General features: G+C 32.9%; 1 protein-coding gene across 1 annotated transcript in view; it reads left to right on the top strand.

Annotated features, from left to right (window-relative positions):
* The window catches only part of LOC139501251 (uncharacterized), a 142,105-nt gene that overhangs the window by 46,805 nt on the left and 75,010 nt on the right, over positions 1 to 20,290 (top strand). The window contains exons 17-27 of the mRNA XM_071290271.1: positions 66 to 372; positions 4,743 to 5,156; positions 6,447 to 6,573; positions 9,221 to 9,315; positions 9,854 to 10,039; positions 13,402 to 13,582; positions 14,264 to 14,430; positions 16,780 to 16,907; positions 17,167 to 17,419; positions 19,015 to 19,186; positions 19,856 to 20,099. Of these exons, the coding sequence (XP_071146372.1) occupies positions 66 to 372; positions 4,743 to 5,156; positions 6,447 to 6,573; positions 9,221 to 9,315; positions 9,854 to 10,039; positions 13,402 to 13,582; positions 14,264 to 14,430; positions 16,780 to 16,907; positions 17,167 to 17,419; positions 19,015 to 19,186; positions 19,856 to 20,099 (2,274 nt within the window). The remainder of the gene's footprint in view (positions 1 to 65; positions 373 to 4,742; positions 5,157 to 6,446; positions 6,574 to 9,220; positions 9,316 to 9,853; positions 10,040 to 13,401; positions 13,583 to 14,263; positions 14,431 to 16,779; positions 16,908 to 17,166; positions 17,420 to 19,014; positions 19,187 to 19,855; positions 20,100 to 20,290) is intronic.

The raw sequence follows: 20,290 nt of genomic DNA, 5'->3' as shown, positions 1-20,290 counted from the left end.
ATAATGTGTTGGTTTCTTGTGGTAAATAAAAGTCTTGATTTAGAAGAAGAAAAATGTTTTAATAGGTTTTGAAAGTATCTGGTGTACCTCTGTACTTCACTGTAACTGCTGAGAATGACTCTGGTCAAAAGTCTACAGCTTCCTGTTATCTATCAACATATGATGTAACCCCACCTGGTGGGAGAATTGATGAAGATTACAAGACAACCAGTAACCCATCAGTTATAAAAGCTTCAGTGACTGTTTATGAAGATTCAGAGCTTGTAGAAACAAAAGTGGCAATGGGTTATGGAAAAGACATATGGGGTGAACAGATTGTTCCATGGCAAGATGTTGAACTTGACCAAAGCACTATAAATCATATTACAGCAGGTAATTTGTATATGTATCTCTATGTATTCTAACACCCATTTAGACACCAAAAATATATTACAAATAGATGTTGAATAATGAATACAAAATGTTGATAGATATTCATAACATTTAACATCAATCCTTCATCTATTCATCAAACAATTGCTTTTTTAGCTCACCTGGCCCAAAGGGCCAAGTCAGCTTTTCCCATCACTTTGTGTCCGGCGTCGTCGTCCATCGTCCTCCGTCGTCATTAACTTTTACAAAAATCTTCTCCTCTGAAACTACTGGGCCAAATTAAACCAAACTTGGCCACAATCATCATTGGGGTATCTAGTTTAAAAAATGTGTCCGATGACCCGGCCAACCAACCAAGATGGCCGCCATGGCGAAAAATAGAACATAGGGGTAAAATGCAGTTTTTGGCTTATAACATTTAGAGCAAATCTGACAGGGTAATATTGTTTATCAGATCAAGATCTATCTGCCCTGAAATTTTCACATGAATTGGACAACCCGTTGTTGGGTTGCTGCCCCTAAATTGGTAATTTAAAGGAAATATTACTGTTTTTGGTTATTATCTTGAATATTATTATAGATAGAGATAAACTGTAAACAGCAATAATGTTCAACAAAGTAAGATTTACAAATAAGTCAACATGACGGATATGGTCAGTTGACCCCTTTAGGAGTTATTGCCCTTTATAGTCAATTTTTAACCATTTTTCGTAAATCTTAGTAATCTTTTACAAAAATCTTCTCCTCTGAAACTACTGGGCCAAATTAATCCAAACTTGGCCACAATCATCTTTGGGGTATCTAGTTTAAATAATGTGTCCGCTGACCCGGCCATCCAACCAAGATGGCCGCCATGGCTAAAAATAGAACATAGGGGTAAAATGCAGTTTTTGGCTTATAACTCAAAAACCAAAGCATTTAGAGCAAATCTGTTTAGAAAAAATTGTTTATCAGGTCAGGATCTATCTGCCCTGAAATTTTCAGATGAATCGGACAACCTGTTGTTGGGTTGCTGCCCCTAAATTGGTAATTTTAAGGAAATTTTACTGTTTTTGGTTATTATCTTGAATATTATTATAGATAGAGATAAACTAAACAGCAATAATGTTCAGCAAAGCAAGATTTACAAATAAGTCAACATGACGGAAATGGTCAGTTGACCCCTTTAGGAGTTATTGCCCTTTATAGTCAATTTTTAACCATTTTTCGTTAATCTTAGTAATCTTTTACAAAAATCTTCTCCTCTGAAACTACTGGGCGAAATTAATCCAAACTTGGCAACAATCATCTTTGGGGTATTTAGTTTAGAAAATGTGTCCGGTGACCCGGCCATCAAACCAAGATGGCCGCCATGGCTAAAAATAGAACATAGGGGTAAAATACAGTTTTTGGCTTATAACTCAAAAACCAAAGCATTTGAAGCAAATCTGACAGGGTAAAATTGTTCATCAGGTCAAGATCTATCTGCCCTGAAATTTTCAGATAAATCGGACAACCTGTTGTTGGGTTGCTGCCCCTAAATTGGTAATTTTAAGGAAATTTTACTGTTTTGGGTTATTATCTTGAATATTATTATAGATAGAGATAAACTTTAAACAGCAATAATGTACAGCAAAGTAAGATTTACAAATAAGTCAACATGACTGAAATGGTCTATTGACCCCTAAGGAGTTATTGTTCTATATAGTCAATTTTTAACAATTTTCATAAAATTTGTAAATTTTTACTAACATTTTCCACTGAAACTACTGGGCCAAGTTCATTATAGATAGAGATAACTGTAAGTAGCAAGAATGTTCAGTAAAGTAAGACATACAAACACATCACCATCACCAAAACACAATTTTGTCATGAATCCATCTGCTTCCTTTGTTTAATATTCACATAGACCAAGGTGAGCGACACAGGCTCTAAAGAGCCTCTAGTTGTCCATCCAGTCTTGTTAGCGCTCTTGCATGTTCAATTCGCTCCAGATTATTATGAAACAAACATGTTCACACTAGGACATTTAGATCGATTTAAACTAGATAGGTTCACTTTAGATTAGTTTAAGGGCTAATGTAATTGCTTTGAATCGATCTTCAATCGGTCTAAACTAAAACACCAAAAAAGAGGTAGTTTAGTTTGAATTGATCTAAATAGAATCAATCTAACTTTAAATGTGAACGCTTAGATCTAACTACATTGCTTGCTACACTTTTTAAAATGAATGAAGACTGGAATTTTAGATGAATCAGACAACCTGTTGTTGGGTTGATGCTACTGAATTTTAACTTTTAAGAAAAATTTGCTGTTTTTATGCCCCACCTACAATAGTAGAGGGGCATTATGTTTTCTGGTCTGTGCGTCCGTTCGTCCTTACGTTCATCTGTCTGTCCGTCTGTCCGTCTGTCCTGCTTCAGGTTAAAGTTTTTGGTCAAGGTAGTTTTTTATGAAGTTAAAGTCCAATCAACTTGAAACTTGGTACACATGTTCCTTATGATATGATATTTCTAATTTTCAACCCAAATTAAACTTTTCACCCCAATTTCACGGTCTACTGAACATAGAAAATGAAAGTGCGAGTTTCAGGTTAAAGTTTTTGGTCAAGGTAGTTTTTGATGAAGTTGAAGTCCAATCAACTTGAAACTTAGTACACATGTTCCCTATGATATTATCTTTCTAATTTTAATGCCTAATTATATTTTTTAACCAATTTCACGGTCCATTGAACATGGAAAATGATAGTGCGAGTTTCAGGTTAAAGTTTTTGGTCAAGGTAGTTTTTGATGAAGTTAAAGTCCAATCAACTTGAAATTTGGTACACATGTTCCTTATGATATGATATTTCTAATTTTCAACCCAAATTAAACTTTTCACCCCAATTTCACGGTCTACTGAGCATAGAAAATGAAAGTGCGAGTTTCAGGTTAAAGTTTTTGGTCAAGGTAGTTTTTGATGAAGTTGAAGTCCAATCAACTTGAAACTTAGTACACATGTTCCCTATGATATTATCTTTCTAATTTTAATGCCTAATTATATTTTTTATCCAATTTCACGGTCCATTGAACATGGAAAATGATGGTGGGAGTGGGGCATCCGTGTACTTTGGACACATTCTTGTTAGCTCATATAATTCTAAAACCAAAACATTTAGAGCAAATCTGACAGGGAGATAACTCTGTAAAATCAGCTAAACGTTTTAACCATGTTGTATTGTTAAGGAAATATTAAGCTTCTCAATGATCAAAATTAGTGTTTGTCAAACTGCTATATATAAAGTTTTATGAAAACTAAACGAGCCAAACAAATTTTAGTGGAGGTGTTGGGTACCACCTAAAGGTAGATGGGGTGTCTAAATTATAATCCATAGAACTTTTTTTAAATTTGCCAACATGTAGTTTATATAGTGCTTTTTACAAAATAATGATAAAAAGAATGGGTCAAGGGGCTTATTTTCACGCTACACAGTGTTCAAAATTGATAAATTTTGTATAGATTATGCATGGAAAAACCAATTTTCTGCAATAAAGCTTAAACTACACCATAGAATTTTGAGATAACATATAAGAAGATTGCTTTAATAGTATGCTTTCAGTTAAGAAAAAGAAAAATATGTGGTCACATGACCCGTTTTCTTGCTACATTCTATAACAGTTAAATTCCTAACATTCTATTGTAAAAGTACATTAATCTGAATTATCTGCCCTTGCATTTGAGTTGCCTTTCCTTTTGTGGCAAAGTTGGAAAATATTTAATCAGACAAAAGTTTTCTGTTTTTTGTAAAGAACAACCATAGATATGATAAACATGTCATTTTTAATATTGAAATGAAAGTTCTTACACATGAATTACCTACTACTCTAAAATTTTGCACATTTTATTAAAGATCTAGACCTTGTTTTCTGGTATTTCCAAATCCAAGATGGAGGAAGACACCTTATCTACCCTAAGGGCCAAAAAGGGGCCAAAGCAACCTTTTTCTAGTTTCCAGACAATAACTTGTGTTTAAGTGTATGGATAAAGGAAGGCTGAGATAGAGTTTGGGGCTAATTACTAAAAGGGGGGATTCAAAAAGGTTGGGGTCCCAATTTATTTATGGGGTTCATATTTTTTTCAAAATCTTTTAAATTTTGAAATTTTGAAAGTTTCAAGAAGAAATCTTCAATTGCACAGTATTGCGCAAAAGATATGTAAGATCTTTGACCACATCTATTTTGTGTCGGATATCTATTTTATGTGAAAAATTTGATCACAATACAAATTCAGACAGTATCAAGCTGGAATATTGTGTCTAAATTTGCCCCAACTGCTCAGGGTTCAATCTCTGTGGTCGTATCAGGTTGCTCTAGGCAAAGCATTTTATTCAATTCTATTATGATTTTTTTCAGAGTCTGATCCTCTTAATCGAAAGGTATTAGGGATGTTTACTAACCCACGCCGTGGAAAGTTAGTTGGACCTAAAGCAGGCAAAGACTCCTCCCAACATACACCTGGAGATTGTGCCAGATCATGTGCTGATTTACCTCCTACCAAATGTATGAGTTTTAATTTTGACTCTACAGATGGAGCATGTGAACTTGTTGAAGCCATCGAGGGGTACCATTTTAAAAGATCACGATCAGGATATTTTTCCCATTATGAAAGATTAGGTGTTGGGAAGAGTAAACAATTTACCTTTGACCAGATACAGCTACCACACAACAAGATTTTCTTTGTGAATTTTCTTGTTAGGAATTATCTACGATATACATCTATAATCAACACTCAAGGTGTCCTTGTTGATTTGACTACACCGACTACAGGTAATATATATATACACTATATTGCATAGAGTCTTGATAGGATTTACAGAATAGAATTTATAAAAATACAAAAGTTTTGTTTTGATTTAGTTCAAATATAACAGCTAGTACAATCATAAGCTCTTTGGCACTTTTTTTTTACAAATATAGATAACATATATACATGATAGCAACTATAACTGAGGCACAATTTAGATTAAAACTTAAAACTTAAAATTATGCATAATTAATGTAAAGCAGAACATAAATTTAAGGTGTTAGCTAACTGCTTAAAAGTTTAATATTTTAGAAGTTGGAAGACCTGGATGCTTCATACTTTGTATATAGATACCTCATGTTACAAAGTTTGTGTCTGTCATATGTCCATTGTCCTTGACCTCATTTTCATGGTTCAGTGAATACTTAAAAAAAGGTTCAGATTTTTTGTAATGTTTATTTTTTTCATGCCAGTCATACAGCTTTCATTTGACCTTGACCACATTTCATGGATCAGTGAACAAGGTTAAGCTTTCAAGGTCAGGTCCATGGATCAGACACTATAAGCAATAGACAACTTTCGAGTTCGATGCATTTCCGTCAAAAACTCTGGTTTTAGTGAACGTCATTTGTGCGTTTAGGGGCGTCGTCACTTCCGTTTCAATGTTGAGCGAGTGGTTGGAAAACTATAATTCTATATTGTACGAATTATTCAGCCAAATTAAATTCTCAAAATTGACAATCAGCACTGCTGTCATTAGGGAATTGTCATTAAGTACCTACAGAACAACCATTATTTCTAGTTTATCCTGCACAACGACGATCACTAAGACGCTTGATGAACGTAAATAGTGCAGGGATACAGGCGATCCCCTCTATCTGGTAAATGACGTCATAAAGGTGCGCATAATTGACGAGTTTTTGCTGGTGACGGATGAACTCGAAAGTGGTCTATAGGTCTTCTTTATTTGGAGTATGGAATGATACATGTCCAGCTGGCAGATATCATTTAACCTTGACAACTTTTTCATGTTCCAGTGGTCAAAGTTCAGTTTAGAGTTTTGGTCTTTTATTTCTAATACCACTATATGCAATAGGTCAACTATATTTGGTGTATGGAAATATCGTATGATGTACATGTCAGTCTCTCAGTTTTATTTGACCTTGATCTCATTTTCATGCTCCATTACTCAGTGTAAAGTCAACATTACACTTTAACTCTGACAGCAGCAAATGTCAATAGATACAGGGTTCCATGGATTCCTAATCCTTTATGATTTTTTTTCCAATACATTCGATCACAATTTTTTTCAGGTTATATAAGAAATGCTAGTAGAGACACCCTTAAGCATGTTGACTGCCTGTCTCTCATCCCTGAAGAACACAGACCTGATTGGATTACTCGTTGTGATGGGACTAATCCTGATATAAAAAATCACAGGTATGTCATTCAACCATATTATTTTTACTCTTTCTTGTGTAGCAACACTGCTTAGATCCTTTTGCCTATCATATTGTTACAGTGTAGGGGTTAAGCTGTAGGTTTGTACATACAACTCCGTAAACACTCACTTCTACTTTCACGTTTGTCTTTTATTATTAGCCAACTTGAAGGCATATACAAAAACATTGGATGGACATTGTATATACTTTTATTGCAATGGTATGTAAAATAATGTTAGTAAGGTTTCTGGGAATGATAATATAGAGTTCGTCTTCACTGTTTGACCATGGGGGGTCCCCTCACTGAACGACTGTTCCCACCTTCTGTTTACCATTTGCATCACTATGTTTATTAACATCAGTGACCTAATGACCTGAGATCGCATCCAATCAGCAAAACATAATTTGACCACCATCTCTATAGGGGCACGAGACGTTTGTGGGACAGATGTATAAAAGCGAGTGCACAACAGTCTTCAAGTAGACTGTGGCCCACTACCATGACGTTCACTCCTGATACCAAGGAAATTACCAGACCAAAACCAAGTGTGCCGCAGTCATGCAACCCGTAAACGACATGTACCTTTAATTGTATGCATCCCCGTTGGATTAATGGACCAAACCATGATTGACCTAGATGTTTTACTACGTTTACTATGTTGTTGACAAACAATTAACATACCAAAAGGGGGGTCTCTGAAACTCTGAATATTTTATACTAAAGTTCTCTGGTGGGTTTTATGTGATTCATACATGTAAAAGTATTGGATATTTTGCATATAATAAATTGTAACTTAAAAGCTTAAATACATCTTGTTATCTGCTGTACATGTAATAAGTAAGTAAGGGTTAATAATAAGTTTCTGAGCTACTATATATCTAAACTAGTCCCTTACTGTTTTGTTGGTTAATGTCACCTAGTGCCTTGACCATTGTGCCAGCTACACTACCAGTATTTATTTAGTTAATGATTGACATCAGGGTTGACAGATCTATATTAGAATATACCAATAATATAATCACCAGTGTTACAACCTGAATTACTGCTTTTTACTAAGGGACAATTTCACAGTCCACTAAACATAGAAAATTATAGTGCAAGTGGGGCATCCGTGTACTATTGCCACATTCTTGTTTACAGTTAATATAATGCCATTTTTTATTTTTTTTTTAATTTGTTGGTTTACAGAATCGCCAACCCTAGTTTTAATTTGCAGAATAAAAATAAAATTGACGTTTCATGCTTTTTTATTCCCGCCCAAACTAACAAATACATTATCCCTGAAATATAAATAAAATTAATCTTTTTTATATAATAAATGCTTAAAACACTAACTGAATTGATAACATGTTGTCACATGTGTTGTGAAAAAATAAATTTCAAAAATAATACCTATGTATCTAAAAATAGGCAAATCGATCACAACTGACCTTGAAATGTTGTTTGCGCAAATAATTTTGCGGAGAAAAACATATGTTTAAAAAACCCATTACAATAAGTTTGTTTCTCTTTTAATGCCCAACCTACGATAGTAGAGGGGCATTATGTTTTCTGGTCTGTGTGTCTGTTTGTACATTTGTTTGACCGTTCTTCGTCTGTATGTCTGTATGTCTGTCCCACTTCAGGTTAAAGATTTTGGTCAAGGTGGTTTTTGATGAATTGAAGTCCAATGAACTTGAAACTTAGTGCACATGTTCCTATTGATATGATCTTCCTAATTTTAATGCCAAATTAGAGTGTTTACCCAAATTTCATGATCACTGAACATAGAAAATGATAGTGCGAGTTTGGCATCCAGGGACACATTCTTGTTTTGTCATAATTCCGTAATATGTATCATCTCATAGATGAAATGGAACTGTCCAAACGTTGAAGTCGTCAAGTTAAAGTAATAGATATTCACAAACAATTTGGAATGTTCTTGTTTCATAGATAATGAAAAAAAAACTTGTCCATTTGGATATCAAAAACAGGAACTGATAAATCTGATATCCTAGTCTTTCCAGTTGATGAGTCTAATACGTTAATGACACTAATGTAAAGCTTTTTTTCGTACAATATGTTTGCAATTTTTATTTATTAGTTTTCGTGCTCTCTGAAGATCATTATTCACCAAGTTTCCCGAAATTGATAGAAAGCTATGCAGATCTAGTTTTTTTCTGGTTTGTGAAATGACGATTTAATTTCGTCTTTGTCCGTGCACAAAAACCCCTTTTTGGAAATTATATGACGATAGCATGCATTTTATGTTTTTAACAGTTGAGAAATAATATTTCATGGAACTAGAATTTAAGAAATGATGACTAAATATCATACAAAACATATTGTTACAAAGCTGAAATATATTATTTTTTTTACATATCTTTTGGCCTTGAATGATTATTTTTTTTCACGACCAACTGACCCGACTTTTTCAGGTGAAAATTCTTCAAACCAACAAATTAAAAAACCCTGGCCTAAGATGCATTCAGAAATCAATTACTGTATCAACTCTGCATTGATATTTTGCAGACATGACCTTTTTTATGATCAGACATTGGAATCTTGTAAGATTAAAGTGTAATATTTTTTTTTAAATTTACAATATATATGCATAGATATTATGTATAATTTGTACCTAAATGTATTGAATTAACTGTTGTAGATTGATAGTAGATGGCCCAGACTCCAAAGCAGTTTTCAATGGTTTGGAGCCAATGACAGATCTCCTGTTCACAAGACGTAACACATACATTACTGGTATTTATTTCTGGGAATAAAACTTATAGTGATATATACCTTATATGTAGGTGTTTTAACTTTCATTAGCTTATTATCCCTATTTGCATTCTGATTCATGGTATATTTTTATCTTCAACCTATACTAGTTAGAAGACGGGGGCATTTATGTTTGTCTGTATTTTATACTGTTGTAACAGGATCAGGTCCCAGTACACAGTGGAGCTGAGTAGGGACTTGTCCTTGACTGTGTAGTGGAGTACCTGTTCTGGTTCGTATCTCTCAGATGCTTGTATTGGCTTTGAAAACAAATGTTTTTAAAGTTCAAGTATTATCATAACAAAGTACAAATTTAAATCAGCATCAAATTTCAAACAAATTCTACTAATTTACTTTACTTATGTTACTGTAAACAAGGACTTGTGTGGCAGTTTAACTACTGGGAGTATCTATAAAAAAAATCCTACCAAAATAAACTACAAAAAAGTCAAAATTGCATTCTAAAAACAATATAAATGAATTTAAGTTATTCTTGTTCACACTTTTTTTTTTTTTACAGCTAACTGGGATGGATTCATAGATAAAGAAAGTGGACTATTGGGTTACGCAATATTTGTTGGAAAGAGTGTCTGTGACGATTTGATACATCCACATTATGATCCACACAAACATCTGTTTGATATGTCCCAGTGGACTCATACTGCTACAATTAATCCTATTCCTGCTCCATATCAAACACTGCCAGGTAACGTGCTTTATCTTAATTTCAAAGGAAAATGTTGATAAGAATTTTAAGATTAATGCAGTATTGAAAATGAAAATTATGACAACATGCTTGATTGATCAGTATATATTTATGATTTTACTAACATAAGAATAAAAAGAGAAGGGTATCATATTCATTAGAATTAGTTTCCTTCGAAAGACTCAATTTAGGAGATAACTGTATTGTATTTTAAGCTCCGACGGCATCAATTGGGGATTTGATGGTCGCAAATTAAGTTTACTGGCAACGCGTTAGCGGAGACAGTAAACGGGTATTTGCGACCATCAAATTCCAAATTGATGCCGTCGAAGCTTAAAATACAATATTGTTATCTCCATTCTAATGAAACTGACAGAAAACAACGTTAAAACGTGTATTTAAAATCTGTCATATGATGCCATGTAAGAAAGTGACGTTATCCAATCAAAATGAACGTTACAAACGTTGTTGCATTAGAATCTGTGACTGAAATACTGACTGCTTTAAGTAATGCAGCATTGGATGGGAAAGCTTACCCCTATTGGCCCAAATATTAATGCAAATAAAAAGTTATTTTTATCAATACTAAGCTTTAGGGTGTTTAGAAAACGAAGATCAAAATTCACAGCAGCAATTTACCATGGCTAAATCTTTATGTTTTGTAAAAACATATTAGATTTTCCTTGGTTACATCACCTTTTCAGTATATTTTGGATTGGAAATGTATGCTTGCACACGAGAAACAACTCTTTGATTGGTAAGAATATGTATGCAAGTAAATATATAATAAAGGTTTTTATACGACCGCAAAAATTAAAAAATTTTTGGTCGTATATTGGTATCACGTTGGCGTCGTCGTCTGCGTCGTCGTCGTCGTCGTCAGAATACTTTTAGTTTTTGCACCCTAACTTTAGTAAAAGTGAATAGAAATTTATGAAATTTTAACACAAGGTTTATGACCACAAAAGGAAGGTTGGAATTGATTTTGAGAGTTTTGGTCCCAATATTTTAGGAAGTAGGGGCCAAAAAGGGCCCAAATAAGCATTTTCTTGGTTTTCGCACTATAACTTTAGTTTAAGTGAATAGAAATCTATGAAATCTAAACACAAGGTTTATGACCACGAAAGGAAGGTTGGGATTGATTTTGGGAGTTTCGGTTCAAACAGTTTAGGAATTAGGGGCCAAAAAAAGGCCCAAATAAGCATTATTCTTGGTTTTCGCACAATAACTTTAGTTTAAGTAAATAGAAATCAATGAAATTTAAACACAAGGTTTATGACCACTAAAGGAAGGTTGGTATTGATTTTGGAAGTTGAGGTCCCAACAGTTTTGGAATTAGGGGCCAAAAAGGGGCCCAAATAAGCATTTTTCTTGGTTTTCGCACCATAACTTTGGTATAAGTATATAGAAATCTATGAAATTTAAACACAAGGTTTATGACAATAAAAGGAAGGTTGGGATTGATTTTGGGAGTTTTGGTCCCAACAGTTTAGGAATAAGGGGCCCAAAGGGTCCAAAATTAAACTTTGTTTGATTTCATCAAAAATTGATAAATTGGGGTTCTTTGATATGCCGAATCTAACTGTGTATGTAGATTCTTAATTTTGGGTCCCGTTTTCAAGTTGGTCTGCATTAAGGTCCAAAGGGTCCAAAATTAAACTTATTTTGATTTTAACAAAAATTGAATCCTTGGGGTTCTTTGATATGCTGAATCTAAAAATGTACTTAGATTTTTGATTATTGGCCCAGTTTTCAAGTTGGTCCAAATGGGGGTCCAAAATTAAACTTTGTTTGATTTCATCAAAAATTGAATAATTGGGGTTCTTTGATATGCCAAATCTAACTGTGTATGTAGATTCTTAATTTTTGGTCCCATTTTCAAATTGGTCTACATTAAAGTCCAAAGGGTCCAAAATTAAACTTAGTTTAATTTTAACAAAAATTGAATTCTTGGGCTTCTTTGATATGCTGAATCTAATCATGTACTTAGATTTTTGATTATGGGGCCAGTTTTCAAGTTGGTCCAAATCAGAATCCAAAATTATTATATTAAGTATTGTGCAATAGCAAGAAATTTTCAATTGCACAGTACTCAGCAATAGCAAGAAATCTTCAATTGCACAGTATTGCGCAATAGCAAGAAATCTTCAATTGCACAGTATTGTGCAATAGCAAATATTTTCAATTGCACAGTATTGCGCAATAGCAAGAAATATCTAATTGCACAATATTGTGCAATAGCAAGAAATTTCAGTTGGAGTTATCTTTCTTTGTCCAGAATAGTAGTTGAATCAACTTAAATCATTGTTTTATACAATATACAATGTATATTCACTTTTACTACCAACTGATAAATTAAAACAATCTTTACCATTCAGTGATAACAAGCACTTTTTTTACATTTTAATATTTTATGATGTATTTAAATGAGTAGTTATTGTTGCAAACTCCATTAGAAATTTGAATTGAGATTGGTTTTGGAAAAAAAGGAAAGGGGGATGTGAAAAAAAATTTGGGGGGGGGGTTCAATTTTTCTTATTTCAGATTTCATAAATATTTAAAGGAAATTTCTTCAAACTTTTTATTGAGAGGATTCATATTCAACAGCATAGTGAATTGCTCAAAGGCAAAACAAAAATTTTAAGTTCATTAGACCACATTCGTTCTGTGTCAGAAACCTATGCTGTGTCAACTATTTAATCACAATCCAAATTTATAGCTGAATCCAGCTTGAATGTTGTGTCCATACTTGCCCCAACCGTTCAGGGTTCAACCTCTGCGGTCATATAAAGCTGCGCCCTGCGGAGCATCTGGTTTGAAATTATTTTGTTTCTTGACGCTGCATGATGCTTTCTAAAGGGAAATGTGGATTGAAAAGTGGATACATTCAGCATTTATCTTCATTTTCATGAAAGAGTGCATATTATGACAAAGTTCTGGGGTCTTAAAGGGGCATTAGCTGTCAAATTCATGTTCCCTGATATAATATACTTAATCATGTACCAAAATTATAAAAAGTTTTAAATAAACAAATGGGTGCACTCTATAAGATGTATCAACATTTCAAGTAATTTTGTATAGACATCATCTAATTAACCATTGATATGACCTATGAAGACTGCCAACGGTCATATAACCCTGATATAAACATGAATATAAATATAAACAGAGACCACTTGCAATTGGATTTTTCTTGACCTGTTTGATTTCATATTGTAGGTTAAAAAGTATGTAAGGTTTTTATTCACTGGTAAATCAATGTAATTATCATTGATCATTGAAATATTAATAAAATATGTGAAAGGCAGGAGACATTGGAACTCTTCTTTTATTTATTTAACATAACTTTTTGTATATTGCAGATGGCAAATACTATATATCTGTAAGAGCATTGAATAATGTAGAATATGGAGGTCCATTGGCTACAACTGTTTGTCATTCAATACCACTTACTGTAGACAACTCACCACCTTTAATCTTGGAAATTTATGATATAAGATACGATGAAAGTACCTTTACCATCACAGCCAAGCACAACTCTAGGTAAATATTTTGCCAAATTTGAAGGTTTTCATGGTTCCCTCAAACCACAAAATTTACTAATTATTACCAGAAAATAATTGTTTTACATTTGAAGAACTGCAACCAGAATTCATTTAATCATAACTTTAATGTACAGGAAGAACCCACACCTACATTGCATATCAATGGAAAGAGAAAAATGTGTATAATAAGAAAAGTGTGGTTGCTTAGCTATTTGTATGAACTTACACCATTCCAAAATGGTGTCAATGTTTAATCTTCTAGGTTTTTTTTCTTTTATGACAAAGAAAATGTAGATTTGGCCTTGAATTCTTTACATCCATTAACTTTTACATTGCTGATCCTTCACCGCAGCATATAGCAGAATTATTATCTACATTAATATTGTAAGACAGTTTCAGTTTCAGGTTTTCTTTATCTAAATAAAATACAGAAACTGAACGTATTTTTCAATTTTGCAAACACAGGATGTGTATTTTGGAAAATATTATGTGGTTATAGATTCACAGATATCATGTACTTAAATAGGAAAGATCAGTTATAACCAAAAGAAAAAATATGTCAACTGAAGTATAAGCGAGGTTTGAAAAAAGTCACAATGTGTCTTGCTTTGTTGGTTCAGTTTAAATAAAACAAAATTAGTTTTTCATGACATTTTACATTGTTTATACTTTTTTCAAGTGATCCACATTCAGGATTGGCCTTCAATGATGTATGTTTAGGGAGAACAAAGAGAGATTGTATTGAGATGAGATGGATCAGATTTCCATTTGATCCTATGATCACTCTTGGTAGAATTTTAACTGATGGTGTTCCAAACTGGCTGAAAATTAGAGCAATCAATAAAGGTAATTATATAATAACATTTTCTCCTCTTACTCCTATTCACTTATATGATCCAAATTTGTGTTATAAGCTTTTTTATGCCCCACCTACAATAGAAGGGGCATTATGTTTTCTGGTCTGTGGGTCAATTCGTCTGTTCGTCCGTTTGTCTATTTGTCCGTTCGTCCCGCTTCAGGTTAAAGTTTTTGGTTGAGGTAGTTTTTGATGAAGTCCAAGTCCAATCAACTTTAAACTTAGTACACATTTCCCTTTGATATGATCTTTCTAATTTAAATGCCAAATAAGATTTTTGACCCCAATTTCAGGGTCCACTAAACATAGAAAATGAAAGTTCGGATTGGTCATCCTTGTACCCTTTTTTTTTTCATTCTGCACAATTACTACTTCAGGTGTTGGTTCACTTATAGCATTATTGAAAATGATAGTGTGAGTGGGGCATCCGTGTACTATGGACAAATCTGTGTACTATGGACACATTCTTGTTTTCTTCTAAAATTTGAAACCTTGAAACCAAACCTCAAATTCTTGACTGTCTTTATATACTCCATACAAATCAGGTATGATAAGGTGATAACCTGAAATATAGATATTATAAATTATAGATATCAGCTTTTGAAGAAAAAAAACTATTTTTATGCCCCACCTACAATAGTAGAGGGGCATTATGTTTTCTGGTCTGTGTGTCTGTTCGTCTGTTTGTTCGTCCATTCGTCCCGCTTCAGGTTAAAGTTTTTTTGGGTCAAGGTAGTTTTTGATGAAGTTGCAGTCCAATCAACTTGAAACTTAGTACACATGTTCCCCATGGTATGATCTTTCTAATTTTAATGCCAAATTAAAGTTTTGACCCCAATTTCACGGTCCACTGAACAAAGAAAAAAATAGTGCAAAGCTCAGGTTAAAGTTTTGGTTTAAGTTTTTGGTCAAGTAAGTTTTTTGATGAAGTTGAAGTCCAATCAACTTGAAACTTAGTACACATGTTCCCTATGATATGATCTTTCTAAACTTAATGCCAAATTAAAGTATTGACCCCAATTTCACGGTCATAGTGTAAAGCTCAGGTTAAAGTTTTGGTTAAAGTTTTTGGTCAAGGTAGTTTTTGATGAAGTTGAAGTCCAATCAACTTGAAACTTAGTACACATGTTCCTTATGATATGATCTTTCTAATTTGAATGCCAAATTAAAGTATTGCCCTCAATTTCACGGTCCACTGAACAAAGAAAAAGATAGTGCGAAACTCAGGTCAAAGTTTTGGTTAAAGTTTTTGGTCAAGGTAGTTTTTGATAAAGTTGAAGTTGAAGTCCAATCAACTTGAAACTTAGTACACATGTTTCCTATGATATAATCTGTCCAATTTTTGTTTTCTTCTAAAATTTGAAACCAAACCTCAAATTCTTGACTGTCTTTATATACTCCATACAAATCAGGTATGATAAGGTGATAACCTGAAATATAGATATTATAAATTATAGATGTCAGCTTTTGAAGAAAAAAAAACTATTTTTATGCCTCAACTACAATAGTAGAGGGGCATTATGTTTTCTGGTCTGTGTGTCTGTTCGTCTGTTTGTTCGTCCATTCGTCCCGCTTCAGGTTAAAGTTTTTTTTGGTCAAGGTAGTTTTTGATGAAGTTGTAGTCCAATCAACTTGAAACTTAGTACACATGTTCCCCATGGTATGATCTTTCTAATTTTAATGCCAAATTAAAGTTTTGACCCCAATTTCACAGTCCATTGAACAAAGAAAAAAATAGTGCAAAGCTCAGGTTAAAGTTTTGGTTTAAGTTTTTGGTCAAGTAAGTTTTTTGATGAAGTTGAAGTCCAATCAACTTGAAACTTAGTACACATGTTCCCTATGATATGATCTTTCTAAATTTAATACCAAATTAAAGTATTGACCCCAATTTCACGGTCATAGTGCAAAGCTCAGGTTAAAGTTTTGGTTAAAGTTTTTGGTCAAGGTAGTTTTTGATGAAGTTGAAGTCCAATCAACTTGAAACTTAGTACACATGTTCCCTATGATATGATCTTTCTAATTTGAATGCCAAATTAAAGTATTGCCCTCAATTTCACGGTCCACTGAACAAAGAAAAAGATAGTGCGAAAATCAGGTCAAAGTTTTGGTTAAAGTTTTTGGTCAAGGTAGTTTTTGATGAAGTTGAAGTTGAAGTCCAATCAACTTGAAACTTAGTACACATGTTTCCTATGATATAATTTTAATTAAATTTAAAGTATTGGCCCCAATTTCACGGTCCACTGAACATGTAAAATGATAATGCGAGTGGGGCATTCGTGTACTATGGACACATTCTTGTTATAGATTAACATAGTTTAATTGTTCATCATATTTTTTAGTTGACTTGCGTACTACTGTTGTTGCTGATTCGCCTATTATTATTGACAAAACTGGACCATTTTCTGGAGCTGTGATGGATGGACCTGTACATGATGAAGATTTATTGTACACAAAGTATTCAGATAGAGTAAGTGTACTTAAGTACTGCTTTAAGGGTTTTTGATGACTTTGACTATTTATGAAGCAATTACACATGAGTAAATTATTTTGGTAAGCAATGTGGTTATAGGAATGATTGTATGGCAAACATTCTTTAACATGGTTAATCTCACCTTCACCTTATTTACATGAATAACTAAAAATTGTACCTGAACTTTTCAACATAAATTCAATTGTGATCAGTACAGCAGATGAGACATTTTAGAATGTGCATTCTTGTTTTTCAGATATGTTCCAACTGGTTACATTTCTATGACCCTGAGTCGGGTATTGGATTGTATTTGGTCAGTGTTAGTTCTGTTAAAGAGATAAATGTAACAGACATTGCCAACTTGACAGAGTTCAGCAGGACAACACATGAAGCTTGTGTAGAACTCACTCCTGACAATTATCTGGAACATGGACATACTTACTTCACAACAGTGTGGGCATTTAATGGTGCTAATAATCAGCAAAATGTGTCAGCTATTTCTAATGGAGGTAAAATGTTGAAAGTATTTCTTATCTTGCGAAATTAAGAAAATTTCTTCATAACTGCAAAATCATTATTTTAAATCAAAATCCATAGAATTATTTATAATATGCCAAAATGTAGTTTATATCATGCTTTTAAAAAAAATATAATAAAAGTATAGGTCAAAGGGCTTCTTTTCAAGCCACAGATTGTAAAAAAATATCAGATTTTGTATAGATAGTGCATGGAATGAAAAACATAATAGTGTCCTATGAAAAAGTGTCCACATGGACACTTTTTCATTGAAATTGGTATTTAATAATGTCCATTGCCATGGAATGGTGTCCCTCAAAAGGACGGATTTTTACTGCTAACAATATGAAATAGTGTCCACTCACAGGACAAATTCTCATAGTAGTTGCTATTAAATTGTGTCCTCCAAGGGAAGTAATACAAAGGTCATTACAAAGTTTTATTATACTTGAATTTTAATTAAAATATGAAGGATTGATGAGAAATTGATCAATATACAAATGTAAACAAATAAATAATGGATGGAAGTGAATATAGAGAAATTAGAATTTCTAAGAAATTCCCAGCAAATGGTAATGACAATGAAAGAATAACAATAAGAAGGAAGTGTAAAATCAAATATGAAGAACTTTATTATATTTATTATGTCAGAGAAGAAGGCAATAGAAAATAAATAATGTCTATTGCCATGAAATATTGTCTCCTAAGTAGACAGCATTTTACAGCAACAGTTATGAAATATGGTCCATCTGCAGAACAAATTTTCTTAGTGAATGTTATTAAATTGTGTCCTCAAAGGAAAATAAAATGGAACAGGATCTAACATATATAAGTATATTAAAAAATATAGATATGAAGATAAGGATGGTATGAGTGCAAAATGAGACAATTTTTATGTCAAAGTAACAATTAATTCAAGTTCGTAATTAAAGTTAAAATGCGTCCAGTAATAACAAGGCAGTGGATATTATTTAATACTTTAATAATATCAAAAAATGCCCTTGCGGACACAATGTCCTGTGAAAAAAATGTTCACCTGGACAATATTATGGTAGTGAATAATGTCTATGTTCATGGACACTTTTTCATACCTGAGGACATGTTTTCATAGGAAATTGTGTCCAGGACACATTTAAATAAGTAAATATTGTCAAAATGTGTCCGGTGGACATTTTTTCATGGAGGACATTATTAAATCCTACAGGAAAACCAAATTTTGTGTGATACAAAGAGAACTAAATGATAAAATTCTAAGATAAATTATGAACAGAAAGCTCTAATTATTATATGCTTTAAGAAAAACAAACACTAGTCACGGGACTAGTTTTAAGTCTTATTTAAAAACAAAATGAGTTTATACAAGATACATTATCTGAGTTATCATCCCTTTTATAGCAAAGTTGAAAGAAATTGAATCAGACTAGTTGGTCCAGCAACTTTGAATTAATTAGCCATGTTGCTGTCCATCAGATTGTCTTTTTCTGAATTTTATTCCAACAGGGGAGACATTTCTGTTTCAACAGTTTATTTAGCAACTAACACATCAAGAAATCTGGTGTCAATTGTTAATTTATGTCTGATTTTACAGTGACAGTGGATCTAACAGAGCCAATTTCTGGTCATGTTGTGGATGGAAATGAGACAGATTTTGAAGATATCCAGTTCTCTGGTAATGCAGCTAAAGTGGAGGTACAATGGAAAGATTACCATGATCCTGAATCAACAATCAGACAGTATGAAGTGCAAGTTCAAGTAGCTCAGTATGTTGTTTTTTTAAGGGGTAAAATGTAAAATGTACAGAGGCTAAAAATTGATTTTTCTCACTTGGAACTTTGCAGACAATATTAGAGAGTGGCCATCACAATTGGATGGTAGGAACATTTTTATTACACTGCATGTTTTTTTAATGATAAGCAATGACTCACCAAGGTCAAAATTTGAATAAAAGAACTTCAACTGGAACTTAAAAAGGATTCAGCCTATTTGTATTCTAAAAGGTAACTTTCCTTTGCATAGGCACAGTAGAGAAGTCACAGACACTGAAATATTGGGTTTAAATCATTCTCTGAAAAACATGTAATTCATAATTAACCAAGGGTTTTTAGGTATTATTTCCTTTTGTCTTTTTTTCAGAAATGTAACAGACAACTACAAAATTAACAGAGATTTTGTGCCATTTTCCAATACAACAGTTTTTTTTATTAAGCTGAAATCCAATCAACTTGAAACTTAGTTTACTTGTCCCCAATGATATGATTTGCCTAATTTTAATGCAAAATTAGAGTTTTGACCCCAATTTTATGGCCCACTGAAAATAGAAAATGATAGTATGGGTGGGGCATCTATTTACTATGAACACATTCTTGTTTTTCCTTTATTTTAAACTATTTTGTTATTTACAATGTATTCACTTGTCATTATTTTTTCAGAAATTTAACAGACAACTACAATATTATAAGAGATTTCGTGCCATTTTCTAACACAACAGACAGTGTAAAATGGTTGAATTTTCAATTTCAACATAAAGACAGAGTAAAAATTGACCTTCGTACTACAAATGGAGCTCACAACTCTATAGTCAACTCGACTGATGGCTATGTTGTAGATCTTACACCACCAGAGCTATTATATCTAGGAGATGGCATGGTTCAAGATAAAGATCTAGAATTCCAGGTCAGTGCTTTATATCATTATGAGTTATGGGGTAAAATAAAGTGACAGACAGTTCTTTATTCAATACTTAGCAATCATGTGTCCTAGAAATCATCTTTTCTTCAATGTGTTTTTTAAGACTGTATTGTGAAGACACCTGACCTATTGAAAACTATTACTTGTCTTAGAAAGTATTATAGATTCAATGTAAT

The sequence above is a fragment of the Mytilus edulis genome, chromosome 13 (genome assembly GCF_963676685.1).
Source record: "Mytilus edulis chromosome 13, xbMytEdul2.2, whole genome shotgun sequence".
Classification (NCBI taxonomy): domain Eukaryota; kingdom Metazoa; phylum Mollusca; class Bivalvia; order Mytilida; family Mytilidae; genus Mytilus; species Mytilus edulis.
This window is presented reverse-complemented; position numbering and strand designations above follow the sequence as displayed.